The sequence below is a fragment of the Nothobranchius furzeri genome, chromosome 9 (assembly GCF_043380555.1).
Source record: "Nothobranchius furzeri strain GRZ-AD chromosome 9, NfurGRZ-RIMD1, whole genome shotgun sequence".
NCBI classification, from domain to species: domain Eukaryota; kingdom Metazoa; phylum Chordata; class Actinopteri; order Cyprinodontiformes; family Nothobranchiidae; genus Nothobranchius; species Nothobranchius furzeri.
The window spans coordinates 46,122,805-46,147,564 of record NC_091749.1 but is presented as its reverse complement, the minus strand read 5'-3'; the positions used below and the strand labels follow the sequence as shown (position 1 = coordinate 46,147,564).

General features: G+C 41.2%; 1 protein-coding gene across 10 annotated transcripts in view; it reads right to left on the bottom strand.

Annotated features, from left to right (window-relative positions):
• Positions 1 to 24,760, bottom strand: part of neo1a (neogenin 1a) — a 230,457-nt gene that overhangs the window by 32,586 nt on the left and 173,111 nt on the right. For 9 of the 10 annotated variants that reach the window (XM_015953635.3, XM_015953639.3, XM_015953642.3 and 6 more), the window contains exons 8-10: positions 5,898 to 6,132; positions 4,105 to 4,259; positions 1,618 to 1,766 (exon numbers count right to left, since the gene is read on the bottom strand). In XM_015953635.3, the coding sequence (XP_015809121.3) occupies positions 1,618 to 1,766; positions 4,105 to 4,259; positions 5,898 to 6,132 (539 nt within the window). The remainder of the gene's footprint in view (positions 1 to 1,617; positions 1,767 to 4,104; positions 4,260 to 5,897; positions 6,133 to 24,760) is intronic. The other variant, XM_015953640.3, reaches the window with a different exon arrangement.

The window sequence follows — 24,760 nt, the reverse complement described above, 5'->3', positions numbered from 1 at the left end:
CTTCCATTATCATATTAAAGGCTTTTTAATGCCTCGCTGGCTTGTGCAATGCTACAGTTGGGGTTGACCGAGTCTCTAGGCAGCTATATTCTACCTTCACAACAGAGTGACCGCTGCAGGAACAGACTTAACACCATAGCTGCTTAATTAATTTGTGAGACGACTAACCCAAGAATGAAACCTAAGAACAGTAAAAGTAGACTGATTTTATCGCCCTGCTAATCTACGGCCAGCCACACACTTCTGTGTTTGAATTTCTGTCATGTTGTCTAAGAGGCCAGAAGTATAATGTTTTTAACCCTTTATAGGGCCAACGCCCATATTTAGACACTTCCACTCACATCATAAATTATGTTGGTGTGCCTTTTCACAAACTGTTAGAATTACAGGATTTCACCCAAACAATCATCAGAGATCAAGCTAGCCACGGTTTGCGCCATGGCGCCATTCCACCAATCAGTGCGGGGCTATAAAGAGCTAAATATCGGTGTGTCTGCAGAGCCAGAAAACTCCTCACATTTTTACAGTCAGATCTGTAAAACTAACAATGGTAGGTTTATGAAACTCTCACATAACCAGGTTGACTAGTTGTGCTAAATAAGGACATATGTGTTGTGAATGTTAAACTCAATGAAGTCGGTGAAATCACAGCATGAAAATCAAATCTGCCAGGTTTAAAAAAAAGCCCTGAACAAGTAAAAGAAATTATGAATATTTTTAGGTACCTTCTGTTGCTTTTTAGACATAATCGTAATATTCATGAAAACAGTAATAATAACAATTATGATATTAAAAATATTTTGCAGTTTTAAACTGAGAATTCTGTAGAAAAATGGAGGACAGTTATTGTGTCAACCAACAGGAGGAAGATGACATTGAGACAGATCCTCAAATATAAAATATTCTAAAATATTATAATAATCTTTATTTGATCAGAAACAGTAACTGTTGTTCAATAACTTTTCAAAATATTCCACAGTAATCTGTTTATATTAAAATATACTATACTGTTTATTAATTGTGATATATTCTGTATTTTTGAAAGGTGATATAATGTTCTAAATTAGCTACATTATTCCAAAGTGCCTTACTATCTATTATTCAAAAATAATGTTTATTTAACTTGTTCGTGTTATTTTATTTTGGCATTTCTGTTACCAGAACTGGGCCAACGTCCATATTTGATCACTTCGTTTTCTCTGATTTTTTAAAATTGTAACAACAGAAATACACTTTGATTATGGACTACAACAACACCCTGGGATTGAAATTAAAAAAATGAATACTTCAATGAGTGCCCTATAAGGCTTGGTCATAAACATCTTTTTATCTTCTTTATTTATTGAAAACATTTAGGAGCATCCTGAAATCATCCATTGATTTCATTTCTTTGAATAGTTAGTTTCCACTTTAATCAGAGCAAAAACAATTACAGTACTCTTGCTTTACTGGATGATGGAATTGAGATGACTGTGGTGTGTAATAATGGTTGAATTAGAAATAAAACATTTTTTCTTCTTCTGAAGACAATGGCAGCCATTTCAATGGAAAAAAGTCCCCCGTAACATTTAAACTAAACGTTAATGTGGACCCACTGCATGCTGATTTTCTACCTACCAGTTCACTGCCAAAACCTCTGTCTGTATAGAACAGCTTGTAGGTGAGGATCTCTCCGTTTCCTGTGAGGGGTTTGTCCCAGCTCAGAGACACCGACGTCGGCGTGTTGGCCACCGCCTGCAGGTTGGGAGCCGGGCCTGGCACTTGGACTGGTGCAAACACACAGGAGAGCAGAAAATCATACATGTGCATAGTTCAGCTGCTTCTAATCCACCGGACATTTTGATTTTTGTAATTGAAGTTGCATGTCAGGGAAAACATTTCATCCCTCAGTTTTATTCATGTAGCTTATTTATCCCAAGAGAGCCTCGTCACTGTGTTGCATGAGATGAGTACGAAAAGGTTAGTAATTCGGCAATTCTATAAGTTTGCTCGATGCCTAAACTATGAATTAGTTTTAATTAAATGCAAATATCAGGTCAGATGAACATAAACTGAGTAGGACCTGACTGGCCCATAGCAGAAAACACTTTCCAAAGATGAACCTTTAAATGTTTTACCTCCATCCGTCCCGTTTGAGTTTGGTTATTTTTAAATGACATCACATGATTTCATCATTTCACTCCGAGTTCCTACAGCATCAACTGGGCTTGTAAGAACAGGAGTCACACTGGAATCCTGCATTTCTGACAGCATCAAAAACATTTTGCCACAGGCCCTTTCAGACCACACGATCTTTACAACAGACGTTTGTGAAACTTCATACAGAGACTTTGATTTTGTTTGTTTTGCTTTCCTGAATCCCAAAAAGACAGCATTATAGTCAAAGATCTAAGAATAAAGACAGTGTGATGAAACACTCTGAAGTACCGGTGTGTGTTCGCTTGTTAATGAAATAATTCATGAACTACAGATTTTTAAGAAACTCTTGGAAAATAATAAATGAATGTACATCAACAACTGACTAACTTTGGAGTCAATCTAGCTCAAAAAGGTCATCACAGCTAATCTAACCCAGCAAACACAAACATGTCTCCAAAGCTCAAAACTTTACAGACACTGAGCTTATGTGAGAGTCATTGACAGCAAAATGATAGCAGACGCAGATCATGCAATATTACACGAGATTAACCTTTAATGTCATCATGCCCTGGAAAAAATGCTAGGCCTTTAGCATCAGCGTTGGGGTGTTTTTTTAATTATAACATCAGTAAAATTCAGATGAGGAGTTTAAACTGCTTTATGTAATTAAGACTCTTTAAATTACAACTGAGAGCCATGACATAATGTTTCTATCAGATGAAGTTTGCTGAAAGACACAAGAATATATGCGCCTCAGTTATTCCATGACTTATAAAACCGTTTGTGTCCAACTTGCTGTTCCTCCTGTAACGGTGGTTGTTGCTTTCAGGAAGACATGCTGTGTGTCTGTATTGTAGCTAACCTGTAACCTTTAGCCGCAGGTGCTTCTGACACAAGAAAGAAGGCCCCCATATTTGTTAAGGTGCGTGGATGATGGAAGTGTGTGTTTGGCACACACACATACAAACATATTAGGCCATTCTCTAGGGTGGACAGATATAGGACAGCATTGTGTGCATATAGCAGGCACTCACATGCAGGTCAACAGTTTAAGCTCCAATTCATTGAATGTCCTTATACCAGAAGCGCGCACGCACACACACACTTGTACAGCCTGCCCTTGCCCCCATGGGTGGCTCAGCTCCTGCTGGCAAAGGCATCAAGGTATATTGTGTGTGTGTGTGTGTGTGTGTGTGCGTGTGCGTGTGCGTGTGCGTGTGCGTGTGTGTGTGTGTGTGTGTGTGTGTGTGTGTGCGTGCCTCTGACCTACAAAGCTGTAGACAGAGACTAAGCAGCAGCTCAGACAGGAGGATGTCCACGGGCTGACGGTGTGCTGGGGGAAACCCCTCTACAGCATGATGAATTATGGGTAAAACTGAGGGGGATTTAGAGCAGCGGGCCCCACGGAGGTTTTCACTTACAATAAATTGAAGAAAAATGAAGAAGAAAGGCACTTTGTCTCTTATCCCCTCCAGTGGCTCACGCACGTCCTCCTGTTAAAACACCCTAATGAGTCGCTCCGTTGCTCCTCTGTAAAGACGAGACAAGAGCTGGGATATGGAATGCTAATTTCAACTGCTTCTCACTCAGGTGGGTAAGGCTTAAAGCAAAGCAGACACTTGGGGCTATACTAGAAGTTAGGGAGTCAACAAGAAGTGGCTCACAGGAGGCAAAGGGATGCATTTCTCTGGTTTGCTGTTGGGTGGTCTGCTTCAGCGTGGAGCATTACACAGCCCTGTGTGTGAAGGTGAGATGAGGTGTGTATTTGAAGTGAACACCAGCTGCAAGTGAGTGAATATTTGTTCATGTGGATGTGTGTTTGCCGAGTTTTTGCACTCCGTTTGAGTGCATCCTGTTTACCACAGTGAGCACGTTTCCAACAAACTGGTTTGAGTTTGCCTTCATGCTTATGTGCGCTGTTTACTGAGCACATATAAAATCAACCGGTGTGTGTGTGTGCGCTACCTTCAGCCTGGGTGGCCACTTTGAGCGTTGCAGAGCTCTCGCCCTGCCCGTTGCTGTTGTGAGCCGTGACCCTGAAGCGATATTTGGTGTCAGGCATCAGATTCTGAATGGTGACCTGCATCTCTCCTGGACGGCTGGTGTTCACAACACGCTCTCTGATGAGGAATAAAAAACAGAAGAATTTCAATGTCAATTCAAGTTAAACATCACCTTCTTCCAGGACTCAAGAAATTACCTAATAGATCTGAGGAAATGGCTCTGCAGGTCTTAGTGGGTCCAAAAACATGACATAAGTTCAACATCGACTTGGATTGGGAAAGTTGGACTGGACTGTTGCATCAAAAGTGAGCCTATAATTAGGAGGGTTGTGTTCTTTCGGACTTTGACACCAGCTACTATAATGCTATTCTCACATTTCTCAACTTTCAAATTCTTTTTGAATAACAATCGAAAGATCTCATCAGACAATTTTTACTAATGTGTGTGATGTATTATTGTATAAACTAGGGTTGTTAAACAAGAATTTCTAATCGAAATAAATCACATCATTTCATAGATAACTCCCAGTTAATCTATAAATGTACTATAATATATTTTTCTAACGCTCTTATGAACTACATAAGCAGAAAAATATACTTGATTAAGAAAAGTGTATGATTTTTAGTGCAACAATCCAAAACAATGACAAATATTGTCCAGAATGTTTTACTTTTACTAGGCACCCTCGTTTAACCTTGTTATTCAAAAATAAAGATATTATCAAAGGAAAACGAGCTTTTCTTCCTCTGAATAAGAAGATTATAATGCAAAAATTTCAATACAATACAATTACAATAAGCATCCCTTTATTAAGTTACTTAGTGCATTATTAAGCATTAATAAACAAAGGGTCCCTTTATTAACATTACCATTATTGTTAACTATTAAGTGTCCTTAAGGTTAGGACAAAGAGCCAGGGTGAGGGTGTCTGCTTAGTAATGCATTACTTAACATTAACAATAATATAAGCAGTCACGAATACTTTATTTCATAATTTATTAATGCTTAATAATTAACTTTATGATATTAATAAAGAGACCCTTATTGTAAAGTGTAACCCCAAAAGGAATAGTTTTGTGCTAAACTCAATTTTATTATCGCCGTCATTAACTGTAGAGGTGACTAATAACAGTAAGGATCTGATGGATGGATATTGTGGGACAGGCTCAGCCCGAATCAGTCATAAGCACCACTGACCTGATTTCACACAAAATATCGGTTTTGTTCAGTCGTGATGCACTAAGAAATTCTAGTCATCAAGACAAAAGAAGCATTTTAAAGCTAAAATAAAAAAGCAACACCCTGCCGTCTCAAGATAATTACTCATTATCTTGAGGTAACACGGATAAAATGTAATATCTAAGCATGTCCTCTTTTTGCTTCCACACTTAGGAGTTGCTAAATATCTGAATTTAGACCCACTCTTGTTTGAACAGTTGCTGCTTTTACGGATACTGCAGGATTATATTTGCTGCAGCACAAAGCAAATCTCCCTTCAGCTCTCTGAAAACCACTTAAAGATCTTCTGCACGGAAAACACGAAACAGAGGACTTGTGGAATATCCTCTCTGCTTCTTACATTTTATTCTGTCAGACCCAGTCAAGGCAGGGGGTTTCATAGGAAAACGGTTCCAACCACAGTGTAAGAAGGTAGTTTAGTGGGCCTTGAATCAATAATTAAAAGTGCTTCATTGAGATATTTTGAGTTGTTAAAGTAGCGTGCATTTAAGCCCTGCTGATGCGGTGCAATGTACCTGCTGGTGCCCTCTTGGCTGTAGAAAACCGAGTACGTTAACTCATCTCCGTGCGGCTCGGCTGGTTGGCGCCAGGTCAGCTTGATGAAGCGGGTGGAGACCAGCGAAGCCACCACGTCTCTGGGGGCGGAGGGGGTGGGCCCAGCGGGACCGTCTACACCTCCGGAGCCTGGCGTTACATGGTCAGTAGTTTTAGGAGTCAGTGAAGGGGGAGGGAAGGAGGGCAGGGCTATGTCTTTGGGTTAGAATAGGACAGAATGAGGGGCGGGGGTGGGAGGGGGTGCAACAGCAACGAGGATAGTTTGGGAGGAAAAATTGCATCCAAATGGACAGGTTGAGGAGAGGAGTTGAAATGAAAATGACAGTGACACGAAAGAAAGGAAGGAAGGAAACAAAACAGAAAAAACAAAATAACATAACGAAAAAGACTCTCGGTGTGACAAGGAACCACAGAAATAAAACACCTCTACTCCACTCACAACGCCGACAAAGGCACGTTACAAGGGAGGCTGAACATGCACACACAACTGTCTAATACACGGGCAGAAGAAGCAAAACACATCATCAGACAATTCACTGGAAGGAGTTCAAGCCAATCATTTGAAAGGTAAAATGATTGGCTTGCATATTTATGTGGCATTGGCATAAGCTAAAGCTGGAATGACATTTGGTGACAAACAGAGGTCGTGTTTGATTGGACAGAGGCCAAGTCAACTCGGCCCGTCGAGTTTCACGTGAGACGAGGATTCGAAGTTCATGTTCTATCAACTGAGATTGTTAAAACACTTTTATTGTCACATTCCACAGCTTAGCCACACAAACATTCTTGATTTTATTTGTTTTCCCTGTTTTTTGGAGGAACAATCTGTGGTTAGACTCAACGAAATCTGCTTTCAATTTGCTTGGCAAGTTTTCCAAACGAAACCATACGGAAAGAATGTCAGTCTGTATGACATTTCCATTTGTTTGTAGGTCAGAGAAATCAACTGCAGGGCAACGCTGAAAGAAAGAAAAGGAGCACAGCTAGTGTGGCGTTAAAACTGTGTATTACTGCTGGAGAAAGGGGCTGCTGGCACATTTGTTTGTCACAGCATGCAGACAAACTGCTAATTTGTCTTTCAGTGTTTGTTTACTCCTCAAAACCTCAGACTTCATCATCTCTGATGATTGAACAGATCGAGATTTTCCGTCATATCAGTGGAACACTTAGCTTGCATTGATTTTTCATTTACTGATCTGCTCCTTTTTGCTGCACAAACACTGCTATTTTTGCATGAAGTAAAAGAGACATAAAATCTACAACACTGTTTACATCCACGGTAGAGGAGGCAGCAAAGGTTGCAGCTGTTCCCCGACTTGAATAATTCAGCACAAACCTACAAATTATATCACGTTTTTGGCTGCAAAAGTTAGTCTCTCTATATAATTATGTTATACAGAGATTACCGGTCGAGATCATTTCGCAAATTTGCCCAGAAACTGCTGCCTCTGTGATTTGAATAAAACTGGGAGACTCTTCATCGAGCTTGGCCGAGGGATAGTCAAACAAGCAAGAGCTGAAAGTCAGCACTCCAGCCTCAGAGCCACTGTTTCCTTTCAGTTTGCTGGAACAGAGCCAACAACAATGCAAAACGCATTATAGGCTTAATACTTTATGACTGCAGAGTAAACTGCCAGATGCTCAGCAATTATCCTCATTTAGACAGTGATGCATTCTCACACAAAGGAAAACACACAACCTAACTCTAACCGGGATCGTGGAACAAACAAAAGCTTGGAGCACTTCCTGCATCGATGGAACGTGAGACCACAATCCGGACAAGTCAGTGGGCTCTGCTGAAGAACTCACAGGGGATAAGGTCAAACGGGAGTTGTGAAAATATTCCAAACAGGCATCTGAAGGTGATCTGGAGCCATGCTGCAGTCTTTATGAAGAAGAAATAAAGCATCTGCAAGTTAAGCTAAACACCCTAACAAGGTTATTAATACACCAACTATTAAATTTAACAAAAAGATGTACGGATTTAAATATTTTTATAATGAGCTAAGAGGATAAAGACAATATATGAAAAATGTTATAATTTCAGGTTGGAGAAATGTGCTGCTGGCAAGGTTTCTGTGAGCTCAGTTGGTCTGTAGATGAGTTTAACGAGTCAGATTAAAAAAATCTAAATTAACAATAAGACCCACACTGTTGACACTATTTGTGTTACATCATCAGAATGTATTTAAGGTCTTTGTAAAGTTTAAACCATAGATATACACAAACTAGATGCTGGAGATTAAGACGGAGGCAAAAAGGAAACCACATGCCCTCTAGTGGCTGGCTGCAGTAAATGATAAATGACCCACACTTGTATAGCGCCTCTCAGAGTAAGGACTCCAAAGCACTTTACACTACAGCGTATCATTCATCCATTCACACACATATTCACACACTGATGGTGATGAGCTACGATGTAGCCACAGCTGCCCTGGGGCACACTGCCTCTTGTTACGTTAAAGGCTTAACCCCGTTCATGTGAACTAAAAGACACACCCCTCATAAAACAATGAACACACAACCTTTTTTCAGATACCAACTCTTTTTGAATCACACAGGTATTTTGCAAATTATTATTTCTTTTCAGCTGTAACTAGTATTTGTATAAACACCATGACTGTGTGCAAGTGGGTAGGCGGGACTTTCAGCGTCACATCATGAGTTTCACTCTGAAAATACAACATGGCAGCATCTGCAAAGTAGGTATTTTGGTTTCACTTAGGTGGAGTAACATCTGGTCTATCATACAGGGTGATGGTTGAAACACATTAAACAAGTGGTGTCCAACTCTTCTATAAGGTTACTAAACATCATAATTAGTGACAGAACTGACCACAAACACTTCACAATGAAATAATCACAAAACAGTTTAACGTCTCAATCATGGTGCATGAAAGGTTACACTGAAATAGATTTCCTTCAAATCTGTTTGGGGTTGTCAGTTTTCTGCTTTGAAAAAGGCCAAAGAGGGATGTAGTCATTGTTTACAATCTGTGAGCCCGCTGCAGCGCCAGCATTTGTAATTTGATGCCGGCATAAAGCTTCAGAGTTGTGGAGAGAATGTTAGCCGTTAAAAAGATAAACCCAGAAGTTGTTTCATGTACCCCTAAAAAGCCACGGCATCTTTTTGCTTTACTCTAGCCCTTTTTACAAGACACGCAGTGCCGGCAATTCTGTGCAATATTACCGCAACAGTGTGTCTTATAAACATGCCATGCTGGCATGGCGATGCACAAATTTTCTGGAACTCGTTTCACCTTGCCTGGTAGTACTATTGCCAAAATTGTCTGTTTTATAAACGGCTATTGCATCTTGGAGCAACAGAGGGAGGTGTCATGATGACGTAGGGAGTTAATGCTGAGCTACGGTCAGCAAATATATTCAAAATGAAAGTAAAAAAGGGACCATAAGTTTTGCTTTTTCAACAAAATCAGCTGAGACAGCAAACTGGTACGCTAGGCACCAATTAAAAAGCAACTTATGTCCAAGTTAAAAATAAGTCCGCGGCAGCACAGGGACCACCCTCATGCCCCCTTTATGCCGCCATTGAGTAATCCTTTGTAAAAAGGGCATGACTATGCCACATTACTGCCACGGTCTGACCACTTATAAACGACCTGAGGCTCTCCGATGCCGGCATGGCGTTGTGGCAAGTTGACTGTATTATTTTGTAAAAACGGCTTCTAATATTGGCTAAAGGAGGCTAAAAGCTAACGTTGAGCTAAGAATGCTAACAGTGAATTAGAAAAAGAAAAACAGTCGGCTCTAAAATGTCTCAAGCTACTTTTTCAGTCACCAACAACTCGATTTACAGTGAAGTGTATTTATCCGAGTCTGTGTATGACTTCTTCACTCATCATCTAGAATCTTCAGGTCCTGAATGGCAACAGCCATGATGCTAAAGGAAGAGGGGGAGGGTCCCTCAGAGAGGACACATTTGTTTTGATACTGCAGTACCCACATTTGAAAGCAGAACATAGTAAACATGGTAAAAACCCTAAACAGTAGGGATGTAAGAAAATATCGATATGGCAATATATCGTGATATTTTTTCCAACAATATTATATCAATATTCAAAAGCCGTGTATCGGAAATATCGATACGGCAATATATCGTGATATTTTTTCCTGTGATTATTACATTGATATTCAAAAGCCGTGTATCTAATTCTTGAAAGAATTTACATGCAAACTTTTGTGTATTTTCTTTTCGTTTTGTGCAGTTCAATCGCCACCCGCTAGTTGGCAGCAGTGTGCAACAGGTTTTGTTTCCACCATTGAACTGTAAATCCCTCCATCATGGTTCAGATACCTCATGTTAAACATGTTACGTATCAGTTTGGACTGTTTATTGAACATTCTTACAATAAATTCAGTAAAGAAATTGGCTTGTAACGTCTGACTGAATGTATCGCAATATATCGCGCTATATCGTATCGTCTCCCCTGTATCGTGATATGTATAGTATCGCCAGAATTTCAAAAATACACATCCCTGCTAAACAGTAAAACCTGTTTAAGAACTGAAAAGGCATTTTTGGGATTTAAAATCCGTACCAAAGCATTTATCCACCGACTACAAATGTTCCCTTCTTCAGCAAACAAAGAATTGATTATTTCCCTACTAACGCCTACCTAGACATAAGGGAGATTGTGTTGTATGTAGGTTTATATAGTGTGAAAGATGCTCAGTTGGAAATGCTTACTCTTTTGTAGGAGCAACTTGCAGAGCTCAGAGCAAACCTTAGCTCACATCTTATGAATTCAAGTGCAGGGTTCATAAACCCAGACCAGGGATTTATTGTGAGCTCTGTAGGGGAACTTGGTTCAGCAAAACATTGCAGAAGAATAAAACAAGACCAGGGGTCTGCCAAGACACTGAATTTTTAAAAGGAAAGCTATACCTTATCTTCGAGTTTGTTTATCAAGCAGATGAATCATTTCAGTGTTCCAGCAAGAGAAGAAAAGCAGATTAAACCCTAACGCTCCAGTAGAAGGAGAATGTTCAGGAGGCACAGAAGGCAGGTCACTTAGTTTATATTTTCTAGAACATTTCTCAGAACAAAGGAACTAAGACTGGAGGCTTGACGTCTCCCTTTTGAAGCAAGTACAACACCTAACTCCAGTAAAAAAAAGTACTCCAGGAATCAGTGTCGGGTCAGAAAATGAGACAGCAGTAAGACGTGCGTGGTGGGAAACGCAAAGGAGGAGAAATAAAATCATCACGAGTTGCTTCCATCTTCATACCGCTCGTCAGCTGTAGGTAACTGACATGCCGTGTAGTTTCCAGTGTCCTTCTCTCAATTTGTCTTGTACATGCACGCCTGGGATTGTTACAGTAAGGTGGTGTCGACCTCCTGCTGCAGTTACCCAGCTCTACTCATAGCTGAATAATAGTGTCATTAGTCTCTGTGCCAGACATAATGAATTACTGGCATTAAGGCTTAACAAGGAAGGTTACTCTAGATTTGCATACTAAATCTAGGTACACACAACAGCTGTGACAAAGATGATCATCACAGAGCGCTCATCCAAATACTTGAAACAAGTAAGGCACATTCTAATCAACAATTACAATAGCAATCATAGGAAATGTGAAATATTTGCAGTCTCTTTTCCTTTTAACTTCAGAACAGGAGTCGTTATCATGCTCTTGCACACGGTTACAGAAGGAACCCTGCAGGTAGTTTGTTCTCAACATCTTGGAGAACTAACAGCAGATCTTCTGTCGATGAAAGCTGACCCAGATCCAAAATAACTTGATGAAATCGGGATTCTTTGGGACTCGTATCGTCACTCCCAGGAATCTTTGTTCTTCTTTATGGTCTTCATGAAACTGAATGTAAGTTTTGGGTTGTTGTTCTGCTGCAAAAGAAGTTTGGGGCCTGCTTGTTTTCCTCAGCATTGACGACACCATTACATCTGGACAAATTCCCAACTCCATTTGCAGACATGCAGCCCCGTAGGAACCAAAAACGTGCTCTGCCGTTGCTAACAGACACCCATTAGTGTACCACCTTTTAACCCTTTGGTGAACAATATACTTTCTGCAAGAGACAAACATTTTAAAGCTGGAGTGATCGGTCCAGAGCACCTGGTGCCATTTATCTACGGTCCAGTTTGTTTTCACCTCAACTCGTTAACTCATCACCATCATCGTCATAATCCCACAAAACCCTCAATTTTGTGTAAGTGAACGTAAATGAATGAATGCTAACAGGAAGCCACACACTGGTCACACCAAATATTGGTTTCATTTAGATTTCTCTTGATTCGCTGACATTTTTAACAGATAAAATTAACTGTTTTAATTTGTAATTATGAAAGCCTTTATCTACCTGCCAAATGTCTTTCACAGACCTGAGAGCTTCATATTCTTCTTTCTACCTTCTAGCAGTAAAGTTGAGTTGAATCTCTCCACTTTCTCAAACTCTACACACAAGGAGAGCATAAATCTATAAAATGCAAATATCCATCAGAATCACAGACCACACTGTAACTACAAATAGAACTTTCAAAAATAAAAATTCAGCAGGCCACGCCAGGCTCGCGCTAAATGGATTTTCTCAGGACCGGTTCCATGTCTAATGTGGTTTGGTACTGATGATGATGGCGTCAGAGACAGATGTAGCACAATGCTAATGGACCATTACTGAGTCAGTACTTTTATCTACCGGAGAAAAGAGGAGTGAGCAGAGCGAGAAAGCACAATGCCGTTAAAAACCCCCGTTCTCACAGAGAGGAAACGCAAAGAAGAAGGTCAATTAAAACTATCAGGAGCTAGCTGTCACATTCCCCTTCCTCCTAGCTGCATTTCCTGCTGTCTCTTTAAGAAAAAAAGAAAAACAAAATAAAGAAAGTCTCAGCTTTTCTCATATTTCCTACAAACATGTGACAAGGCCTGGAGATAATTAAAGTGAAATCATAGATTCCTTCTGAACAAAGACACAAATGAAAGATTCTACTCCTTCATTAAGACGTAAATGATTTTTAAACAACGGAAAACTTGAATTCTCCTCGTGACTTCACTGGAAACTGTCGGTTTCTAATAACAATATGGGAGCTTTTTCAGGTGATCTCGTTCCCCTCGCTGACTTTAGAGATGAGATAGAGAAGAGGAGCGGGTCTGACAGCTCGTGACATGCGAGCGGCTCCGTAAGCGCGCTGACTATACAAACAGAGTCAGAAAGAAGAAAAGTGTTTTAAGCAAAGATAAAGTGAGAGGTGAAGAGAGAAATGAAGGAGTTCAAGAAAAAAAGTGTGACCGGGTGGGTTGTTTTTTGCTCCCGTTCTCAGATTTGTCAAAAGCAATAAGAAATTCTATTTTTCAAACTAAACCACCTGGCCAAAAAAAAAAGGTCTCCACCTGGAGCAAATATGTACGAGGCTCCTACTGGATAAATACTGCATGGGCAACTAGTTATTTAACCCCAACTGGTGCAATGGGTTGCTTCTTATAAACAACCATGTGGAAAGACACATCTGGTGGTCATGGAAAAGATGTTAGATCATTAGCATCAAGCAGAGAAAAGATCTAAGGAGATTGTAGAAACAGCTAAAACTGGGTTAAGAAATGTCCAAAGTGGCCTAAACTGGTCTGATGAGTCCAGATGGACCGTGTTCCAGAGTGATGGTGCATCAGGGTAAGAAGAGAGGCAGATGAAGTGATGCACCCATCATGCCTAGTGCCTACTTATTCAAGCCTGTGGAGGCAGTGTTATGATCTGGGGTTGCTGCAGTTGATCAGGTCTAGGTTCAGCAACAGGATGTACTCCAAGAATGAGGTCAGCTGACTACCTGAATATACTGAATGACCAGGTTATTTCATCTTCCCTGATGGCACGAGCATATTCCAAGATGACAATGCCAGGATTCATCAGGCTGAAAGAGTAGTTCAGGGAGCATGGGACATCATTTTCACACATAGAGTTGTCACCACAGAGTCCAGATCTTAACCCCATTGAGAATCTATGGGATGTGCTCGAGAAGGCTTTGTGCAGCAGTCAGACTCTTACCATCACCAATGCAAGATCTTAGTGAAACATTAATGCAGCACTGGACGAATTAAATCTGGTGACTCTGCAGAAGCTTATGAAAACAACGCCACAGCGAATGTGTGCCGTAATCAAAGCTAAAGGCGGTTCAACAAAATATTAGGCCTTGTCCACACGTAGTCAGTTTAAAAAAAATTAATAATAATCTGGCCTCTCAAAAAATAGCGTCCACACCACCTCGTTTTTAAACAACACTCAATCCACACATAACAGCATAAATGCATTAAGTACATTCATAGGCATGCCAGACCTGTAGGTGGCAGTAGTTCCCTCAAATCCTGTCCATTTAGTCTTCCTGCTTAATTAACTTCAACAAAACATGAAACACGGCGCCTAGCTCGTTTGTGTGAGGTAGAATTGCTCTTAAATGTAGTTTAATAACTAGTTAAATGTAGTTTGATAATGCGAGCACAGCTCTGAGGTCAACCATGTTGTAGAGTGAATGCAGATCGCACATGGGCCGTCAGCATTTGTGTTGCAGACAGAGACGTTGTGAAACCTAAAACTCTGGTTATTTCTCTCCACACAGAAAAGCTTAAAACAGAGAAAACGCAAATTCCCACTTTGGCCCGAGTTTGTTTTCGTTGTGTAAATCTGCATTTTCGTGTGGATGGTGCTGAATCGTAGGAAAATATATTCGTTTTGGGAGAAATCCGGCTACGTGTGGACAGGGTCTAAGAGTGTGTGATCTGTTATTGGTGGGGACCTTTATGGCCAGGCAGTGTTTGTTCTTACTTTACAAACAATAAAACAGTCTCTAGACAGTAAAAGTGAGAGAGATTCACAACTGAAGAGTGAAATAATCAAACACAAATCATTACACACACATCAAGGACAGTGTTGTCTGCGTGGGACTGATCAGACACCTTATCGGTGGAAAAAGGGGATGCTGACAGAGATCTAGTGTCAGATTGCTAAAGGATGGAGGCGTATCAGTAACTGCACACAAGCCCTTTTGCTGTGATAATCAAAAGAAGTCAAGATTAAAGAGAAACTGGAGTCTCGCAAAAGGTTGAAGAGACAAAGTTGTCTGACATAATCCAGGAAGAAGAAAAGGAGTCTTTGTACGTCACACAAATCCTCCAGAGATGTCAAACAGCAGCATTGTCTCTACAATCCTCTCCACCACCTCTCAGGGCAAATTCACCACACGTTTTTATACGTCAAAGGAGATCAAGACAAAAAGCTTTTAATAATCAAATCCAAAACACACTCATCTTTTCCTTCTCTCTTGTGTGGTTTAAACCATTTTCAGAGCAAACCTGATGTAAGAAGCGATTGGACACATCAAAGTCAGACAAACCAAAGCAAATACTTTCAGGTCAGCTGTTTTTTAGACAGAGTACATCTAGCTGACTCTGCTGCAAGCAACACTGGGTGCATAGGTTAACGTTCTGTCAAATATGAGGACGGAGCTTGAACGTTAGGAGTGGATCACAGATTTATGCCTTGTGTGGTACCAGAGACGAAGCGTGATGCTACGAGACCCTGAATGGATTCATAACAAGCCCAGAACACTTAAGTTGTAGAGAAATGTTTGTACTTTAAGGTTTAATCCTTTCATCAGATGATTAAACCCCCCCTAGGCCTGTGCATGCTCTTGTTTATTAATGTAAAAAATATTTGCTCCATTGCAGCCCTGCAGGAGTTTCTTTTAAATAGAAAAGATTGTTCCTTTTACATTTTATTTCTCTTTCTCATCCGGAGTCAACAAACTGGGTGTGGGGTGTGTTTTGGATGGGTTTATGGTTTTTCTGTTTGCGTTTAATCTTTAACCTCAGGAAATTTACTCTCTGGTAACTTGGTTTTCATAAATAAAATTTAAAAGTGTCAATCTTTCCCAAAGGGTTGACAAGACAAACACTATTCAGTACAGGCAGATGTTTAGTAACGTGTAGAACCCAATCGTTTGAACCGGGCTGGCAGTGCACCTTCTCTACCAGTACAAAGTCCAGGTTTAGGGTTTGCTGGTGGGTCGAGAATGCCCGCCTTCTAAAAAAAAACAAAACTATTTAACTATTTAAATATGAGTTTAGAGCTTTACTGTCCAATTCTTTACCTGCAGCACGATGACTCTACTCTCTAAACCACTGGTGTCCAATCCTGGACCACGGTGGTCACTATCCCTAAGGTCTTAGATACTTCTCTGTTCAACATGGCACACATGCACACATACAGGATGGTGGCACTGGAGGACCAGGACTGTGCCACATAGATGATTGTTTTTCACCCAGATCCACTTCTGTTTAGGTTTGCATAGCTACTTATTTAAGTTTAGGATTATAATTTGGTGTAAAATGAAGCCAGAATGTTTTCAGTTGTCTCCAGAAATCTAAACATCGAACCCTGATGGCTGAACTTCCCACAGAGACAAGAAAAGCATGGTCCCTACACAAGGGCAACACAAACATCCATGTTCCAAATTAAGGGCCATAATTGAATGAGGTTGGACGCATCAATAATTAATCATCGGCTGTGTGTACATACATCATCGCTTCACCATCCAACACATGTAACGTCTTGATCCTTGAGCCACTGGTGGTTTAATTTTGGTGTGATTGCCTTGTTCTCCTGAATGCTTTACTGCAGCAGAAGCAGAAAAATGGGACCAACATCTGTTTGAGCAGATTTTTTATGTAAATGAAGATATAGCGTAACCCCCTGAACCCCCCGGCCCTCCTCCATCTCCACATTTCAAATCTGCATCATATGCATCACGTGTTCCCCGCTCTGGCTGAGAAGACGGAACGAGGCCTCTTGGGCTCACCTTTCAGGCACATCAAAACAGTCAGTGATGCCGCGCATCTCCTGAGCATTTCACCGCCGATGCCCAGGACTGGAAACAAGCTTTCTGCCTGCACCGCCTGCAGCCTTTGTATCCTATTACCTCAGAGGTGCACAAACACAATTCAACCTTTCTGGGGGAACAGAGCAGGTCTGGAATAAAGTAATTGATTTCCAAGAAAGCTTTGTGCAAGAGCGTGTGTATGTGTGTATACATGCAGCATGCAACATTTCATGTATAAAGTGAGTGGAGCCGAACATTGTTGAAAGAACTGAAAAGGTCAAAAAGGATGTTTGCAAAAGTGAGAGCAGCTGTACCCCCCACCCCTTTGGAGATTCTCTCACAAACAGTCCCGCTAATCAGACTCCCAGCCATAAAAGCCCCCTCCCTGGGTTGGACCCACTGAGAAGCAGCGATGGCGCTACGCAGGGTGCCTATAACCCACTGTGACTTTACTCACTGTTCTACTTTTAGCTTATGGAAACTGGGGGGATCAGTTGGGCGATGGAGGTGGCTGATAACAGGAAAAATAAAAGCTCCAGCCTTGGCGGCGCTGCTCGCTGGGGTCAGCTGCATGCAGCTGAAGGGCAGGGCGTGAAGGGAAAGTGATGTTTTTGTGCCATTTGCTGCTTCCAATTACTGCACCCAGAGGAGTGTCCATGTCCAAAAACATCAGGCTGGCATCCTGAATGAGTGTGTGTTGGAGGTGGACTGTATTTGATCAGAAATAAGGGCAGGTGTTAGTGAGGGGTCTCAAACGAGCCACAGAAAAATAACTGGTTTGGATAACAACACTGACCTTAAAAAAACAGAGCTGACGCAGATACTGAGGGCTATTTTAATTACTTTCCCCTCTCTTTCTAGTGCCAAACATAGCAGGTAGCATTTAGGTGACAGATACGTGTAAATAAACCAAAGCTTTCACCACGACTCGATAAAAACAACCCAAAGAAAAGTTCAGCCCTAGCTGCAAGAGCTTCAGCTCGTAAACACACTCGCTCGCGTGCGCGCGCGCACGCACGCACGCACGCACGCACGCACACACACACACACACACACACACACACACACACACACACACCAGCCCCGAGATACCGGATCCAAACACTAACAATCTGTCATCTCGGTCCATATAAACAGCAATTTGGCGGAGGCCAATTTCAGCTCAACTCAATCAATTTAGGCAACAAGATTTCTGATCTGCTTTCTGCAGACTCCAGCGAGGCGATAAATCCACTAATCACTACCACTAAACACACGCTTAGCAAGGACACAGTGTGGAATCTCAAGGTTTTGTAACAAAATAAATGTCTTCATAATTTACATGTTGGAATTTAGAGGGGACCTTTCATGCCTTTTTTCTTCAGTTATAATAGATCTATGATCAATAAAAAACATGTTCATGACATTCTTTGCACAAAATCCCTCTCATTCAAAACTATTTCTGCAGTTCTATTCTTGAGATTTTCTGTACCTTCCAGAACAAGCTGTTTCAGGGCTCGGTCACTTTAAGACAACAAGCTGAAACTGGCCACGCCCACCAATCTCCCCATCAGGCTGCTATAACCTGAGAAGCCCCAACATCCAAACACAGATGCTGCTCGTCCAGCATCAGCACTCTCTTGCACGTGAGAGGTGGTTCTGTTCTAATTTGTCCCCGTTTGTGACATCACAATCAGGCACTTTTATAAATGACTCGTTCTAGGCAGATAATTCCTAAAACCGAACACTGTCCGAAAATGGATGGATGGCTTTTTTCCCCATTTGGAGTGTTTATGGAGGTAGTAGAAAACCATGTGGTGGCCCAAAAGGCTGCAAGAGTTGTTTTGCATAAAATATCCTCTTTAAAACGAATACAATTAGAAATTTGCAGAAAATAACACTTACTCAAAAATACCTTAGACTTGCCTTTAATTTCACCGTTTCTAGATCAGAATGATTTAAATAAAATACAAATTTCTATGCCAGATGAATGGAATAATTTGTCTTCATTTTGTACTTACAATAGTAAACAAACAGGACACGTGTAAATATTCTACAAAAGTGTATATATTCTGTGTTTATTGATGTTTTAAGTGAGAAAGGGTCTCACCTTACTGGGTGTAATACTATCCTGTACTTTATTATTTTCAGCTAAACGGCAATGAGAGATGTTTTCCTCTTTCCGGTTTCACATGTCGCTTTCTGCTTAGTCGCCCTGTTTTGAGGCTAATCATCATTTAGTGCAATAACGATTTCTGGAAATTGCAACTTCGAAACAAAGGAATAATCAAAAACCACCCCAGAGGTGGACGCTCATCTACATCTCAGTAGAATGATCTTAGAGAGTTCCTCTGACAGTCGAGGACACAGCTGCAGAACATCAGAGGGGAACTCGTTTTAGTGCACCAACAAACATATGCTACAAATCTATAAATGCACACTTTCTCCCAAAGATCCAGCCAAGTTCACACTCACTGCAAGATTAATATCATTATGAAAACTTGACGTTAATAATCTAAGCTGTGAGGATATTTAATTCAGTGAAGGAGAGTCTGCAAAAGGAAGCAGCAGAGGAAGAGAACGACGCTCTTAATAAGCTGCTTATTGCTGACGAGACAGAAGGTCCTCTTGTGTATTTTAAGAAATTACCTCCAATATTGTCTTCTAAATATTTTCCTTGACCTTGGCAGAAAACTTCCAGGGGTAAAGTAAGGACAGGGTGGATCAGTTTTAAGGATGATGCAGTTTTATGAGGTTTCATTAGACGCTGATATGGGTCTGGAGCGGTGGAACAGTCACAACAAAGATGGATTAAAGTGAATGAAGTGGTGCAATCCAATCATGCTGCATCATACAGACTATGGGGGGAATCATCTGAAAAATCCAGATGAAATCTTGTTCTTGTCTCATAAAAAATGATTGCTCCCACACGTTTATGCATTTACACAAATCTCAATTAGACCAAATCAAAACAATCCCCTCACATGTCGCTGCTGCAAGGATTAGTTTTATAAAGACTGATCTGTAGCGTTCAGATAACCCAACCAGTTCTCATTAAGGATGCTACTTAGATACCAACAGCTCATTTCACCTAGTTGAGAGTAAACATGACCCACAGAACTTACAGGGGTTTCTTTGGCAATTCTAAAAAGTGTTTCTGTGTAAAAGGTATAATGATATCTCGCCCACTGCAGAGCATCCTGAACGATTTCCTGCGGTAGCATATTTTTGTTTATTTATTGTTTTTTTTGTCAGTTTTTCCATCCTGTCTGAGCTATATTTCTCAACTACAATCGAAAATATGAGGATTTATTTTTTTGCCCATTTTGAAGTGTGTTTTCATGCAAAAATTAAAAACCACCTTCCTGAACAGCCTGAGCTTGGAGAAGTAGAGCTTTCCTACAAGACTGATAAGATAATGGCAAGTAAGACATATTACTGCCATTTTAAAACAGCCATCTATCCCCTTAAATTGCTTCTTTTAAAAAAAAATGAATTTGACGTCAACGCCAGAACTCCCAGAATACGAATACAACTAAAATTCCCACTAACAGTTTATTTGATGGCAATCGGAATGTGACGTTGGTGATGGCATCTCAGAGTAAAATGGTTCTAGTGTGCTACAGGGTAGGTCTAGGCTATTCGATTCAGGACCTAGGGGACCTGTATCCAGCACGTTTTGGTTTAAACCCTGCTTCAACACACCTGAGTTCAATCAGCATGTGATTAACAGACTTCTGCAGAGCCTGATGAGCTTCTGCACAGGTGATTCAACCACTGAATCTAGTGTGTTGGACCAGAGAAACCACTAAAACATGCTGGATACTGGCCCTCGAGGCCCGGAGTTGAATAGCCCTGGTGCACATCAACAGCAGGAATTCTCTAATGCACAGGCATCATGGTCTATTTATATTTGGCCTGTGAGATGAAATATATATTAAAACTGGCCCGCCTGCCAATTTTGCCACAAAGACCACAAATCCCACAGTGCTATGTGGCATTAGCGCATCAGGCGAAGCGCCCCCTCCTTTCTGTTTACAGTCATTAGCATCCATGCTACTAGTATCAGCTTCAGCATCATTACCCTCCTCAGTCTTGGACAAAATGAAAACACTCATCTTGCTCAGTGCTGAGTTTCTTCAGCAATTTGCAGACTTTGAAGTCCAGAAATGGAGATTTCAACCGCTCAGTAATCTGGTTGATGCTAATAGAGGAAGCTCACCAACCAATTTTCAGGCTGAGCTGATTTAACTCCAGTTTAGTGACACGCTCTAGTCAGAGTATGACTCTGTGGCTGCTGCAGTTTCCATCTCTCCTCCCCGACACACTGACCCAACAGTGTGGTTAAGCTGCTCAGATGCTCTCCATGTTCAGCAGCACAAACTTATGTGATCAACTGTTGTCTGTGATGTCGAAGAACAGAATAACACAGGAGTCTCACTGATGAACTCCTTCCTCAGCTCAGAGCCCAACCCCAGGGATGCAGGTGTCTGGCTGGAACAGGTGAGCATCACAGTAAATCAGAGTGGAGCAAACTGAGCTTAAATTATTTTGGTTTTATGCACTTTTTCTGCTCCAAAGCATGAAAGGTAATAGGTGAGATGTTGCATTTTTATTTAAGAGAATTAAATTTTTCTATTTTTGTTGTTGGCCTGTGAAAAAATATTTAACCCTCCCACTGTCCTCATGGGTGACCCCGCCAGGAAAGTTGACCATTGAGCAGGATTGATGGTTTATTCTTTGAGGTCCACATGGCAGGGGTGAGGAGTGAGCACCACCTCACCCCTGCCACGTGGACCTCAAGGGATAAACCATCCACCCTGCTCAATGGTCAACTTTCCCGCCGGGGTCACCCATGAGGACAGTGGGAGGGTTAACCCACTTTAAAACAGGAACTGGAAAAACTACAGAAAGATGAAAAGAATAGAAAAATTGAAAATCATGTCATTGTCTCTCGGCAAAGGAAAGCTTGGTGTCAGCAGCAATGACATTCATTACAGAGCAAAAAAGGAGAGTAAAGAATAAGAAAGAGTAAACAACAATAAAACAGAATAGAAATACTTAAAAGATTCAAAATATTAAAAATAAAAACAAATGCTGAATATATGTATACACAATTTAGGGAAAAAAGAATAAAAAAAACGGGACATAATAAGCAGTGAATACCACTGCTGTGTGCTTTATTTTAAAGCTACTTGCTTGTGTGTTTGCGTCGGATGACAAAGTCACACGTGTAAAAGGATGAAAAATCCCTTTAAGATGTGATTTTGAGTATGTATCCATCGTTAACCAAGAAAGCAGCTTTTGTGTGATAAGGGCCTGTTTAAATACGTGTCATCACTTGTGTGCATGCATGTAAACTCCAGCAGTACGTAACATGTCGTCTAACAGACTGATAACTCCCTCCAGTTCCTGCTGGTCGAGCAGCTCTTTACACGGAGCCCATGGTGCTGACATGCTCACAGACTCGCAACGTAGCACGCTGGCTCCTGCTGGCCTGACTGTGACCCTGCTAGCAGATGATGGAGCACTCCATATTCCCTGAAGAAGAACCAGACTTTTATTCGGTGCTGAGTCTGGCGTGGGGGAGGGGGCGTGGGGGGGGGGGGCCTTTTGGCAGCCTATTCTCACTTCTTGATTTGGACAGGGAATAAGGGTGGTGCTCTGATGTAGAGGAAGAATCCATCCTCTGTGACTTGTCTGTTACAAATTAATGTATGTAGGGGCTTTTCTTCTCTGGCTTCAGAAACTCAGCTTCTTTGTTGTTTTATACATTCTCTAGTTATATCATGTGAATTTCTCTCTTCAATGCTAACATGCAGACACTATACTGAACAGGGACAAAATGGCCCGCTCCTTTCAAGTGCATCTCTTTAAATGCTGATTTCTGCCATGCTTCTTGATTTTTATTTGATTCTTAATTTATTTAAAACAAATAAAGAAAGCCAATTAGGCATCAAGACAGTTGCACGCAAAATCCCTTTTGCCAGCATACAGATGATCTGAGGAGCTTGGATATTTCACAGATTTTTGATGCTGCTCAGAGTAAAAACTCTAGCCTCCGGCTATCAGGTCAGTCCAGGTTCAACCAGGTTGTGTTCACTTTAGAGTCTCTACATTGAATTTTTCATCTTAGCTTTGTTAAAGAAACGCTTAAGAGTTTTTAATACTTTGAGCTATTGCTCTCAAACTGGTTTCAGTGGTTCTTGAGCCAGTAGCTTTTTTTCCTACTGGACCTGACAGTAATAATATTTTTTGGTCCAACAGTGTGGATTGTTTTACTATGCAGCTTATTTTGGTATCAGTTGGCTCATGTTAGCATTAACCGTTTTTTGTGCTAGCTACAGCAGGCTGCGGCAGGGTTGTTTACAACAGTTGTAATTTCGACCAATAGAAGGGAGAAGTGGGAAACTTATTTAACGTTGTTTTTAAGGTTAAAGGTGTGGAACACTGAAAAATCATTTTAAAAATATTATTTCTGTTTATAATCAGTCACTAAGTTTTTAATGCAGGCTGAGCATGAAAATAGTCTCCTACACCTAACTCCTACATTAGCCTCTGACAGAAAATACACGGTGAAACTAGGATTAGAAAAGCATGACAGATCTATGTTACGATGTGTATTGGACTTACACATGTTGACTCACAACGGGGAAGGCTGTTGTTGTTTTAGCGTCCAGCAAACAACAGAGAAAGTCTCGACTAGTAGAAGCTAATTGTTAGCATTGGCAACTCCATCACACAGCAAAACTCCTCCAGGCTTGTGTTATTTCAGTCAGAGGACTCCAAAGTGTTTTACACTAAAATGTATTATCCACCCATGCACACACACATTAACACACTGGTGGTGATGAGCCACAGTGTAGCCACAGCTGCCCTGGGGCACACTGACAGAGGCGAGGTGGTCAAGCACAAGGGTCATCAGTCCCTCCAACCACTACCAGCAGGCGATAAGGGTTAAGTGTCTTGCTCAAGGACACAAAAGCAGCATTATTTGGCAAGAGCTGGGATCGAACCTACAACCTTCTGATTACTGGACAATCCGCTCTACCTCCTGAACTACTGAGCTATTTGTGGAGATAAAACATCAGTGTTGCAGAGCAAACATCCTGGAGAGCGGTAGAGTCTCGTTGTTGTTATCCAACGCAAGACAACTGTCCAAATATCAGGTAATATTGCTCAGAGCTCATCTCTGTTGTGGCTCACTTCTAGTTCCTGAAACAGGTGCACCAGAGCTTTTTTCCCCCTAGAGAATGACTTACAAGGCATTCATTCCTACTAGAGACCACTGCAAATGTTCTGATTAAATGAGTGAACCACACCTTTAACTCAGGACAGAAAACGTATTCAAATACGTTCAACAGCCAACTCTTAACATAAAAATAAAGCTTGTGCTAGTTTTCTTTCTTTTTTGATTCTTTACTTAGCACAATCTTTAATTTGGGTGAATTTTCCAGCATAAGATCAAAGCAAATGTTGGTCACGTCTTAAGCAACTTTTGCTCATCATCGAAGACCTCCAAGAAATCTAAAAATGCATACTTCACAGAGAAATCCAGTACATAGGCCTGGTGTAATTAATTGATTTACTAATCAGTGATGCTGAAAATTCTTTCCAGGATTTAAAGGGACAGTGCCCGTATTGGTGTCTCATGCCAGCCCTCCTGATACGAATGCACTGTGATGAGGGAGCAGAGAATCCATCTATCCATCTTCTTAACCCGCTTTTCCATGTAGGGTTGCAGGAGGGCTGGTGCCCATCTCCAGCTGTCTTTGGGCAAACAGGCGGGGTACACCCTGGACAGATTGCCAGTTGCAGGGCGGGAGCGGAGCAGTAAAATATCAGGCACAGATGATGAGGCATTGTAATCTCTCTGACCAGGGCAGAGAACAGGATGCATTTAAATTAGCAGAGAGGTGGCTGGCAACGACAGAGACCAGCAGAGAGGAAACTAGAAGCACATGGAGAGGTGAGGCAGGTAAAAAGAAACAGGAGGGGAT